The following is a 12690-nucleotide window of genomic DNA, read 5'->3' as shown; positions in this document are numbered from 1 at the left end:
TTTTTGGAGACAGGGGTTTCTGTCACTCAGATTGGAGTGCAGTGGCTCAATCTTGGCTCACTGCAGCCCCTACCTCAGCCTCCTGAGTAGCTGGGACCACAGGTGTGCACCACCATGCCTGGCTAATTTTTTATATTTTTGGTAGAAATGGGGTTTCACCATATTGCCCAGGCTGGCCTCAAACTCCTGAGCTGAAGGGATCCTCCCGCCTAGGCCTTCTAACATGCTGAGATTGCAGGCGTGACCCACCATGCCTGGCCAATTCTCACATTTGTAGAAGAAAATTACAAATATGGAAAGCAAGAAGAATGAAGCTTGTTGTGCTAGGTTGCATTTTGGAGATAGCAGTATGAACTCAAGTGTTACCATGAGTGTGTGTATTCATAAAATTATAAATTATATATATATGTGGAAGTTTCTACTGAACAGACCTAGAAACAATGACAAACCAGTAACAACAAGCAGTCCTGACACCCAGATCTTTGTTTCCAAATACATTTCTCCACTAAAAGGAACTAATGTTCTTTAGAGAAATGGCACTTTCCAAGGCTGGGAAAAAAAGTGCTAAAAAAATAAGGACATGTCACAAGTACACAGGAGGCAGCCTACAGGGTTCTACTTTCCTGTAGTGGAATTTTGAACAATTTGAGCAACAAGGTCAGTAATGATAGTAATGGGTTATAACTGCCCACATTTTGAACAATTTCAGCATCAAAGTAAGTAATGATAGTAATGGGTTATAACTTATTCAATAAAATGAAAAGATATGAGTCCAGCCTGATAGAAATAACTGAATAAATGGAGAGAAAAAGAAAAGCTTTTCTTTACAGTAAATTGCCGATTAATACCAGTAGAGGGAATGTTGGAGTTAGAAAGCCGTGAATGAATGAATGCTAAAACTAGTGGGTGAAATATGATGGGGAAGAAGATACTCTGACAATCTCAAAATAACCTCCCATACATTATTGATTACTTATAAATGAAAAAATGGTGCCTTTAAAAGCTAGAAACCTGGTGAATACCAAACCATTTTAACCAAATTATCAAAGATACATCGCCTGGGATAAACTGATTGTCATTTGTGTCTTAATAAGATTCACTGAGAAAAATCATACCATCATTCAGTGGTACACCTGCCTTTAGGCAGAATCTTAATCTAATCCTGAGGTCAGACAATCAAAGTTGATGACCCCTAACAAAAGAACTGGCCCATGTTCTTCAGAAATACCAAGTTTAAGAAACATAGTCTTAAGAACTGTTCCAGATAAAAGCAACTGAGAGAGATTGATAGTTGTACAATGCATGCTTCTTTATTGGCTCCTGGACTGAACAATAAAGGAGCTAGAAGGGCATGAAATTTGAATGTGGACCAAGGATTAGATAATAGTGTTTGATTCATGTTAAATTTCCTGATTTTTGTTTTGTTTTGTGAGACAGGGTCACCCAGGCTGGAGTGCAGAGGCACGATCGCAGCTCACTGCAGCCTTGAACTCCCAGGCTCAAGTGATCCTCCTGCCTCAGCCTCCCGAGCAGCTGGGACTACTAGCTACGTGCCACACACACCATGCCTGGCTAAATTTATTTTGAGTGAAGACAGGGTCTCACCTTGTTGCCCAGGCTGGTCTCAAAGTCCTCGGCTCAAGTGATCCTCCTGCCTCAGCCTCCCAAAGTGCTGGGATTACAGGTGTGTGAGCTGCCACACTTGGCCAAATTTCCTGAGTTTTATAACTGTGCTTACGTAAGAAAGTCACCTTGTTAGGGGGAAGTATACACTGAAATTAAAATTTAAGGGTAAAAAGGCATCGTATCTCCAACTTGCTCTCAAATGGTTCAGAATAAAAGCATTAAAGCAAATGGAGGGAAAATATAAATGGTGACTCTGGGTGAAGGAAATTTCTGAAAGTTTACAATTAAGTAGAAAGGATAGGAGAGTTATTGCAACATTTGCAAACCCACTGCCAGTGGCAGGCAGGGCCATCCCACACAGAGCACTGCATAGGCCACCCTGACCCCGCTAGCATGTGTGGTCAGTACGTGGTCAAATGTGGACAACTTGAGCTATCAAATGCCAGTTCATGAAAATGTTAGGTTTTGCTATTTTTCTTCTTTTTCCAGCTGAAAATGTAGCTAAAAAGTGGCAAGTGAGTAGAGAAGATCAGGACAAGGTTGCAGTTCTGTCCCAGAACAGGACAGAGAATGCACAGAAAGCTGGCCATTTTGACAAAGAGATTGTACCAGTTTTTGTGTCATCTAGAAAAGGTGAGTATGTCATAATGGTTTAATTAAACATCAACCTATTTATAGGAATGAGTAACATCTAAAAGAGTAATACATATGAATCTTTAGAAATTATATCTTAGTGATGTTTTTCAGGCTGCAAAGATATGTCTTGGATACATGAATGTGGGGAGGGGGTGATGGGTTTACAGGACATGGCAACATGGGAACTATGTCAGCATTCAGGCACTCTTGGTTCCAGAGTGCCCATGACTGCTATGCACATACAGCAGGTTTTATGAGAAACTGGAGCATTGGCTCATGGTTGTTAGGAGGCACCAGCTGACCTGTTTCCTGTATAGGCTCAACCTCCTCAGAAGTGGACACCCATTACTTCTTGCTGCTTGGGTGTGTGTCTCCCATTCACATTTCTTTTTTTTTGAGACGGAGTTTCGCTCTTGTTACCCAGGCTGGAGTGCAGTGGCGTGATCTCGGCTCACCGCAACCTCCGCCTCCTGGGTTCAGGCAATTCTCCTGCCTCAACCTCCTCAGTAGCTGGGATTACAGGCACGCACCACCATGCCCAGCTAATTTTTTGTAGTTTTTTAGTAGAGACGGGGTTTCACCATGTTGACCAGGATGGTCTCGATCTCTTGACCTCGTGATCCACCCGCCTCGGCCTCCCAAAGTGCTGGGATTACAGGCGTGAGTCACCGCGCCCGGCCTCCCCTTCACATTTCTAAAGGGTGGATTTTTTGGGGTCATTCACTATTTTCTTTTTTTTTTTTTTCTGAGATGGAGTTTCACTCTTGTTGCCCAGGCTGGAGTGCAGAGGTGTGATCTCGGCTCATGGCACCCTCCACCTCCTGGGTTCAAGTGATTCTCCTGCCTCAGCCTCCCAAGTACCTGGGATTACAGGTGCGTTGCACCACACCCAGCTAATTTTTGTATTTTTAGCAGAGATGGGGTTTCTCCATGCTGGCCAGGCTGGTCTTGAACTCCTGACTTTGTCATCTGCCCATCTCGGCCTCCCAAAGTGCTGGGACTACAGGAGTCAGCCACCGCGCCCAGCCACTCGCTATTTTCTAATACAGAATGCTACCATCAAGCTCCCTTTTTGATAATTGACATCTCTTATGTCCAGCCAGCAGTGCAGGATTGGCTTTGAGACTCCCTGATCCTCACTTGTATCCAGCCAAGTACTGTGACCCAAACCATAGCAGAACTTTACACAAACAGGTCCCTGGTAACTATTTCCCTCAGGAAGGGATATGGATCTGTAAAACACAGGTGTCTCATAAGGATAAATTGTTTTCATGTACAATAATTCTTGTGTGTACTTTCCTCCTATTGTAATCAAGGTGGTTACATATTAAAACCTTTCTGCCGAGTATGAATCCTCATGTTCCATGTCTGAGAAACCCACTATTCCCAGCACCCTTTACTTCTGTCTCTGGAGTAATCTTAATTGGTTTTCCTTCGTTTAGGTCTTATTGAAGTTAAAACAGATGAGTTTCCTCGCCATGGTAGCAACATGGAGGCCATGTCCAAGCTAAAACCTTACTTTCTTACAGATGGGACAGGAACAGTCACCCCAGCTAATGCTTCAGGTTAGATTTTCTGTAGGACTTCTGGGGGAATACTATGTTCTGTAAGGTCTACCAAGTGAATATTTTTCTATTTATATACAAAAGTACTATTTTTTCAGACAGGGACTTGCTTTGTCACCCAGGCTGGAGTGCAGTGGCATGATCACTGCTCACTGCAGCCTCAAACTCCTGGGTTCAAGTGAGCCCCACTGCCTTAACCTCCCAAGTAGCTGGGGAACTACAGGCATCAGCCACCACACCCAACTCATATTTATATACAAAATTATTCTTAAAAGTTTAAGGAAACATGTTGTCACTTCTGTCTGATCATTGACTTAACCTATACTGAAAGAATTATTTTGGTTTCTTGACATCCCAACTAGAAATCTAAATAAAAAAGTAAATTAGGGAACTTCAGTTTATCTACATTTGTATTTTTCCAGTACTAGAAACTCCCAATACCTCCTTGTGAGGCCCAGACTTATTATTCTTCCATTTCCTTTCAGAGATCTCCTCTCCCTGACTGCTGTAATCTTTTTTTTTTTTTTTTTGAGATGGAGTCTCACTCTGTCACCCAGGCTGGAGTGCAGTGGTGCGATCTCAGCTCACTGTAATGTCCGCCTCCTGGGTTCAAGCAATTCTACTCTCAGCCTCCCGAGTAGCTGGGACTACAGGTGCACACCACTATACCTGGCTAATTTTTCTATTTTTACTAGAGATGGGGGTTTCACCATATTGGTCAGGCTGGTCTTGAACTCCTGACTGTAGGTAATCCACCCACCTCTGCCTCCTACAGTGCAGGGATTACACGTATAATCCACACCCAGCCCTGACTGCTATTATCCTACCACTTTCTCTAGTTGGAAAGTTTTGTGGTCAATATATTGTCAAACATAATTTCTATGTGTATTACTGTAAAGCCTGTTGAATTATAGTAAATGCCTTAGTCAACATGTAAGATCATTTAATTCGTGTCTTCAGGTGGTAAAGAAGCCAGTATGTAACTGAATAAGCATTGTAGAATCAAGTCACTCATATTTTACAGGAATGAATGATGGTGCAGCAGCTGTGGTTCTTATGAAGAAGTCAGAAGCTGATAAACGTGGGCTTACACCTTTAGCACAGATAGTTTCCTGGTCGCAAGTGGGTGTGGAGCCTTCCATTATGGGAATAGGACCAGTTCCAGCCATAAAACAAGCTGTGAGTATAACTCTATTCCCTTTTATGAAATTTTCCTGTTAGCCTTAAATGAGCTTATTCATTTAGTTGTTCTCTAGTCTTTCCCTACCATAAGAGTAACCAAGAACATTTATTTCTATTTTTGAGATAAGGTCTTGGTCTGTCGTCCAGGCTGGAGTGCAGTGGCATTATCATATAGTTCACTGCAGCCTCAGAATGCCTGGGCGCAGATATTCCTCCAGCTTCAGCCTCCTGAGTTAGCTTAACTACAGGTGCACCACCATGCCTAACCTCTTAATATTTTGTACAGACAAGGTCCTGTGTTGCTGGATTTGAACTCCTGAGCTCAAGTGATCCTCTTGGCTCCCAAAGCATTAAGATTACAGGTGTGAGCCACTACCCCCAGCCACTGAGAGCATTTAGATCACCTGCTTTTTAGGGGAACTGATTGTTTCATTACGCTTCAGTACACATAACAGATGCTACTGGTTCAAAATTTAAGACAATTTAGAATTTCTAAGGAATCTTTTAGATCACAACCTTAACCTTTTGGATGGAATGGATATCAGTAAGGCAAAAATGTGTGAGAATGTCACTGTATTTAAAAAAGAAAAAAAAAAAATTAAGAAAACACCAAAGTAGCAGTTAAGAGACCATTCAGTATTATGCAGCATATTTCACATTTCTGTCAGCAAAGAATGGTTTAACTTTAGCCCTTCCACCCAAGTTTAGACGTCTTTTCTGTGAATCTTTCCTTTAGGTTACAAAAGCAGGTTGGTCACTGGAGGATGTTGATATATTTGAAATCAATGAAGCCTTTGCAGCTCTCTCTGTTGCAATAGTTAAAGAACTTGGACTAAACCCAGAGAAGGTAAAGATGCACAAGTAATCCTGAGAGCTCTCCAATGAATTTCACAATGCAATTTTTTCCACGCCTTGGCCATGTGGGTAAATACCAGTTACTAAGACGGAGTTCACTTATTTTAAAGCACGTTAGCTTACTTGGCATAAAAGGAAGGAGGTAAGATAGTCAGGGATGAATTTTCACAAGGGTGTGAATTTATTCCTAAGCAGTTAAAATGGAAATCTGAGTTTGAAAGTGTAGCATGCTAATACAACATTAAGAGGAAAAGGACAAGTTTAGGGTTTTAAACTGTCCACAGAAGAATAAACAATCTAAGTCTCTTCTCCCACTTAGGTCAACATTCAAGGAGGGGCTGTAGCCTTGGGCCACCCTCTTGGAGCATCTGGCTGTCGAATTCTTGTGACCCTGTTACACGCACTGGAGAGAACGGGCGGAAGTCGTGGTGTTGCGGCCCTGTGCATTGGCGGTGGGATGGGAATAGCAATGTGTGTTCAGAGAGCATGAACTTTGAACCACCTCAATTTCTTTTTAAACTAATAAAGTACTAGGGTTATAATATGTGAAATCAGAGGACCAAAGCACAGATGGAAACCATTTCCTACATCACAAAAACCCAAGTTTACAGCTTGGTGTATTTTAATGGATACTCAAGCTACAAGACGACTGCATTTAACATTGTTATAAATAAAGAAACAAGGAGATCAATTATTAAGGGCTCCAGAGTGAACAGCATCTTCATAACTTCCATGTTTATCATCTTTACTTTCTGGATGTAATTTAATAAGATCATCAATTCGAAGAATGGTAATTGCAGCTTCTGTTGCAAATTTCAAACTCTTAACTTTAACTATGGTTGGTTCAAACACCCCTGCTTGTTTGTTGTCTCGAGGTTTACCATTGCTCAAATCAAGACCAATCCTGCAATTAAGAAAGAACTATTAAACGGCCGCTTACAACTTAATTAGGTGGCCTCTTAATTCCAGCTATTTCATTCAGGCATTAAACTTGATTTTTAAGTCAGACTAGAGATCTTTTTTGTTGTTGTTTTGAGACAATGTCTTGCTCTGTTGCCAGGCTGGAGTGCCATGGTGCAATCTTGGCTCACTGTAACCTTTGCCTCCTGGGTTCAAGTGACTCTCCTGCCTCAGCCTCCCGAGTAGCTGGGTATAGGCACCTACCACCACACCTGGCTAATTTTCTGTATTTTAGCAGAGACAGGGTTTGGCCATGTTGGCCACCATGGTCTGGATCTGACTTTGTTACTCTGCCTGCCTTGGCCTTCCAATGTGCTGGGATTACAGGCAACAGACACCTGGCCCAGCCCCATAGCTTGTAGGTAGGTAGTCTTTCTACCCAAACAACAGGAAGAGATTAGCAGTCACAGTTAACTAGGGCACCCCAGTGCCAAGAATTAGTCATTTATCCCTTGAATTATAGTGACCAAACAACAAATGCTTGCTGTGAAGTTTTCTATGTTAAGTAGTATTTGGTAAGTGTGTGTTTATGTTTGCTGACCCTGCAGTTGACTACTACCCCGTTTTCCAAAGGTCAAAAAAGGGCTAAAAAGACAGGGAAACCGTATGCTTACCATTTTAGATTTTTACGTTCTGGGTTAAGCTGAGCCTCATTGTGAAAAGCTCTTAATTTTGCAACCAGATCTGTGGAGTCCTGGGCAGCATTAACTGCCAGTGTATTAGGAATAACAAGAAGTGATCTTGCAAACTCTGCAATAGCAAGCTGTTCCCGAGACCCCATGCTGGCTGCATAGTTTTCAAGGTATACGGACAGGGCTGCTTCTACAGCACCCCCACCTGGAACCACAGATTTTGACTACAAAACTCTCTTCACTACACAAAGGGCATCATGTAAAGAGCGCTCCATCTCATCACACATGAAATCATTTGCCCCACGTAAGATAATCGATGCCGATGTACGAGCCTTAGTGCTGTTAAAAACAAAAAGTGAGATTCTTAAAACAGCTTTTTTTTTTTTTTTTGCCAAGAACATCAATTTCTCAAACTGGTATTTTAATAAAATAAGTGTATATAGTGAAAGTGCCCTTGATTAAATTCTGCCTACACAGGATTTTTAGATATACTATACAAAAACAATGTCTAGTCCATGCAGAAGAGATGAAAATGGTTACTTCATCTCAACTTACACTGGTCCGATTGTTATTTTATCCCACGCGTATAACTGCTCGTACCACTGTGAGACTACAAGCAGCAAATAAATGGGAAGAAAGCCTACTTTTGCTTAACAAAACCTGCGTAACTTTACAATTTTAGAAAGTAGCTCTTACTTTTTGATTAAGATCAGCTCATCATCACAAATTCTCTCTTGGACCACTTCTTCTGCCTGTCCCAACATTGCAGCTTCAAAAGTTTCTTCACCTTCCAAATTGGCCAGGGTTGACAGAATAGTTGCTATTAAGAGAGTTAAAAAGTACCTGTAAATATTGCTCTTTCATGATTTTAATATCCTTAGACTCAATAGCATTTGTGATAAAAGTGATACAAGTTTAGAATTTAGTTAGGCAACACACACCTTTTATCCTAAGATGGAACTATGTCATTTTTGAAGTGATCAAATTCAGTTTATGAATTTCCAACAAACTCAGTTAATGAATTTGTTCAGTTACATGAAAAATGGTTCTATAAATGTATTGACTGTGCACAAAGCATTAGGGGAATATAAATGTTTTTGAAGCTGCTTCATGTCAATATTCCAATGTAAAAAGACCTCTGATGTGGTCAGGTATAATGAAAGGATTTTACATGAGAGCCAGCACAAGACATACCTCCAGAAGCTTTAGCAATGCGTTTAAGGTCCCTTTTTAAAACTCTTCTAACTGCCATAGCACCAGCCTCCACAAAATACTTCAGACACATATCATCAATTCCACCAGTCGTTAGAATAACGTTGGCACCAGTTGCCAGGATCTTCTGAATTCTCTCCTTGGTGATATCTGATTCTCTGCAAAGTATTTTTATAACCCAGAGTTACCTTCTGTGATTTTTAAAAAATTTAGCTTTGACTTCCATTAAGTATTTATCACAAGATAACCATAGATTAATCTTTCTTATCTCTGACCAGAATTTAAATTAGTCCAATTTATGGAAAATTTGAAGGAATTCAAAAAATTACCACTTAGCTCTCCCAACCCGAATTTGAATTACTAATCAAGAACTATGGTTACACAGGAAACAAGAGTCCTGCCTTGAAGGATCTAGTGGGGAGAGGGATTACCAATCACACTCCAAGGCAATTGTCACTCAAGTGGTATGCAGAGATTACAAGCACATGAAAGACATAAAATCTAGCCTAGGACAGGACAATGAAGAGAGGAGAGGAGTCCAGGCTGGGTGCAATGGCTCACGCCTGTAATCCCAGCACTTTGGGAGACCGAGGCAGGTGGATCATCTGAGGTCAGGAGTTCGAGACCAGCCTGGCCAACATGATGAAAAGTTTCTTCAAAAGTTTCTTCACCTTCCTCTACTTCCTTCACCTGTCTCTACTAAAAATACAAAAAATTAGGCATGGTGGTGGACACCTGTAATCCCAGGTACTTGGGAGATTGAGGCAAGAAAACTGCTTAAAGAGAAAAGTCAAATTTTATGGCTTGGGTGACTCCTGGAGTAAAATAAATAGCAACAGTTTGGTGGGCAGGATGGGAAATCAGAGTTCAGTATGGGACAAGATTAAGTTTGAAGTCTGTTGTTACGCGGGTGAATCTGCCAGGAGGTAGTCACTTACAGCATGGAAACCAAAAACTATGAGAGATGGCCTCCAAAGTGCTTGGATTACAGGCGCAAGCCACCACGCCCGGCTGAGATCAAAGAATTTTTTAAGTAAAATGAATTACTGATCAACCTCAAAAGAAGCCTGTCTCCTGAACAAGTACTGTGTCCTACACACTGTACTACAGATGGGGCTACAATGCCAAAGGAATAATTCTTGTCTCTACCATTAGAGCTTACAATTCATGAGCTGTACAAACAAAACAAGAAGTTAAGGATATTTCCTAGTCTGTCTGTGTGGAGGAGTCCTCATCATTAAAATGGTCAAGAGCAGATTTGCAGTATTATCACAAGTTCAGTTTTAGACATGTTAACTTTGAGATGCTTGAAAAGCATTCTGAGGCCGGGCACGGTGGCTCAAGCCTGTAATCCCAGCACTTTGGGAGGCCGAGGCGGGTGGATCACGAGGTCAAGAGATCGAGACCATCCTGGTCAACATGGTGAAACCCCGTCTCTACTAAAAATACAAAACATTAGCTGGGCATGGTGGCGCATGCCTGTAGTCCCAGCTACTCAGGAGGCTGAGGCAGGAGAATTGCCTGAACCGAGGAGGCGGAGGTTGCGGTGAGCCGAGATCGCGCCATTGCACTCCAGCCTGGGTAACATGAGTGAAACTCCGTCTCAAAAAAAAAAAAAAAAAAAAAGCATTCTGTTAGATAGATGTATGTGTTCGGAGCTCAGAGAAACAGCTTAAGGAGTCTCTGGAATAGAAAGATAATACATGAAGTCATGGGAACAAATGGACTATCTTAGAGAGTATTAGAAGATGGTGGTCCAGGCAAAGGGATAGACAATGCAGCATCACAAGGCCTCCCATCCCCGAAAGCATTTCAAGAAGGACATAGTCAAAGGGCTGCTAAAGGTCGTAAGAAGGCTGAAAATGCTTTCTGAATTTCACACTAGAGACCTTAACATGCAGTCCCGCAAATGGAGAAGAGGGCTGAAAAGGGAAGAGATGAAAAGCACCAGAAAAGTTTTGTGTAGTAAATGACTCATGACATCTGGCTATAAAGATGTAGGACAGGGAGTACCTACAGCAGGTAGATGTATTAAGAGGCTTGAAAGGCAGAAGAGCCACAAGAATCCAGGAAAGAGCAGAATTAATGGAAGATGCAGGCGTGAAAGAAGAATCAATGAATGCAAGGCTCCAAAGCAGAAGGAAACAGACTCTGGAACACTTACTGTAGAGAAAAGACCCTTTGTTTTATCAGGAAGGAAGGAAAAAAGAATACCTGTGCAGACTAAGTAAGCACATTTCTTACTCTTGGCAAAGCTTTCTTGAAGGTTTGGTTAACTACTGTTTATTCATTGTTTTGTTTTTGAGACAGGGCCTCACTCTGTCACCCAGGTTGGAGTGCAGTGGTACAATCAAAGCTCACTGCAGCCTCGACTTCCTGGGCTTGAGATTCTTCCCACCTCAGCCTCTCAAAGTGCTGTGATTATAGGCATGAGCCACTATGCCCAGCCTAAACTATTTATTGTTTCAAGTGACGGTGAGGCAGTCAAATCTACAGCAGGGGTCACACTACCTTCACCATTAGCTCTTCTAACATGCCAACCACTAATAACACTTGTACCTCCAGTATCTAGCAAACAGTAGCAAAATTGCTGAGTTCTGTACTGCTTTGAGGAAACTAGATTCTTGTCTTTTATATCTTTAATGTCAATAGACTGATAAAACCAAAATTCCAGAAAAAGGCCGATTTTTGTACAGGCCGTATAACACCAAGTCCCTCTTAAAATACCAGACTAATTTTTCTGGAAGTTTACATAAAACAGTTTGACTTCGCCAAAAATGTTAAAGTCCTCCAAGACACTCACACTTAAAAGGCCAAAAATAATTTCTCAACATACCTCTGTCTAATTTGGTCCAGTTTTTCAGGGTCTGTAATGACCACCTGTACACCAAGCTTCATTTTTGTTTTTTGCAGACTAAAGTCAAGGCAAGCAATTTTTGCATTTACAATTCTCTTGGGCATGCCTGTAAGTGAATGTAAGATTAAGTTACTACATCTATCCTTAAAAGCATAATAAAGAATATTACAGTCAGTTGTATGTAAACACACAAATTGACATTTCATAACATTTTAACTTAGAAAATTTTTACGGCATTAAATGCATGTTATTTCTTTAAATTTACATTCTTTCTAAGACGTATGTGCTTTAAATTACAAAAAGATGTATTGCACATAACCCACAAAAAGCTAGTTTTAATCTGTAGCAATCTTATTCTATAAACCAAATCCTGAAAACTTACCCTGGGATCCCACCACACAGTTGAGTGCATAGCCACTGATCAGCATACTCTCCGTTTGACTTCTCCCATGGGCTTTCAAAATATTAACAGAATTGACTGGATAGCGCGGCTGGCCTCTTGTATCTGTGTATTTAATAGCAAGTACAGCATCTACTACCATGTTAGCAAAGAAATCACCATTTCTAAGCCAAAAGTTAAGGACAGTAACAGACTTGGAATGGACAAAGGTACACATGAAAAATCAAGGTTAATTTGAAGGAAATTCGTTTTAGTAATCTAATCCATTCAAGAACCAGGCATTATTTATGTCATCAAAATGGTACATTATTCATCACTATCTGCAATTCATATCACTTTAGACATACCTTTTCACCCTAAAACAGCAAGGAAGGCAACAGACAATTTAAACACAGCATTACTCCTAATGATATCAATTAGCATAAAATAGGTATTTAAAATTTTATTGCACAAAATTGATATTGCTGATATTGCATAAACACACACGCACATGATCTTGCTGTTTCCCACACTGGACTGGAACCCCTAGGATCAACTAATCCTCCTGCCTCACCACTTTTTTTAAATTGCATTTTAGGTTTTGGGGTACATGTGAAGAACATGCAAGACTATTGCATAGGTACACACATGGCAGTGTGATTTGCTGCCTTCCTCCCCTTCACCTACATCTGGCATTTCTCCCCATGCTATCTCTCCCCAACTCCCCACCCCCTGCCGTCCCTCCCCTATTTCCCCCCAACTGACCCCAGTGTGTAGTGCTCCCCT

At 41.2% G+C, this 12690-nt stretch overlaps 2 protein-coding genes and 1 non-coding gene across 4 annotated transcripts in view; 1 reads left to right on the top strand and 2 right to left on the bottom strand.

Annotated features, from left to right (window-relative positions):
- ACAT2 (acetyl-CoA acetyltransferase 2) overlaps positions 1-6562 on the top strand; it is a 19618-nt gene extending 13056 nt beyond the window's left edge. Inside the window, exons 5-9 of one of the 2 annotated variants that reach the window (XM_017538137.2) lie at positions 2116-2259; positions 3705-3827; positions 4852-5006; positions 5746-5856; positions 6184-6562. In XM_017538137.2, the coding sequence (XP_017393626.1) occupies positions 2116-2259; positions 3705-3827; positions 4852-5006; positions 5746-5856; positions 6184-6354 (704 nt within the window). In that variant the 3' untranslated portion in view covers positions 6355-6562. The remainder of the gene's footprint in view (positions 1-2115; positions 2260-3704; positions 3828-4851; positions 5007-5745; positions 5857-6183) is intronic. The other variant, XM_017538132.2, reaches the window with a different exon arrangement.
- The window catches only part of TCP1 (t-complex 1), an 11449-nt gene continuing 4781 nt past the window's right edge, over positions 6023-12690 (bottom strand). The window contains exons 6-11 of the mRNA XM_017538121.2: positions 11908-12089; positions 11505-11631; positions 8651-8826; positions 8153-8276; positions 7439-7795; positions 6023-6768 (exon numbers count right to left, since the gene is read on the bottom strand). Coding sequence (XP_017393610.2) covers positions 7681-7795; positions 8153-8276; positions 8651-8826; positions 11505-11631; positions 11908-12089 — 724 coding nt within the window. The 3' untranslated portion in view covers positions 6023-6768; positions 7439-7680. The remainder of the gene's footprint in view (positions 6769-7438; positions 7796-8152; positions 8277-8650; positions 8827-11504; positions 11632-11907; positions 12090-12690) is intronic.
- On the bottom strand, positions 7959-8091 carry LOC119472835. The gene has a single exon (XR_005202013.1). It is a non-coding gene; the product is annotated as a small nucleolar RNA SNORA20 (small nucleolar RNA).

Source organism: Cebus imitator, unplaced genomic scaffold (genome assembly GCF_001604975.1).
Source record: "Cebus imitator isolate Cc_AM_T3 unplaced genomic scaffold, Cebus_imitator-1.0 Scaffold6, whole genome shotgun sequence".
NCBI lineage: Eukaryota > Metazoa > Chordata > Mammalia > Primates > Cebidae > Cebus > Cebus imitator.
This window is presented reverse-complemented; position numbering and strand designations above follow the sequence as displayed.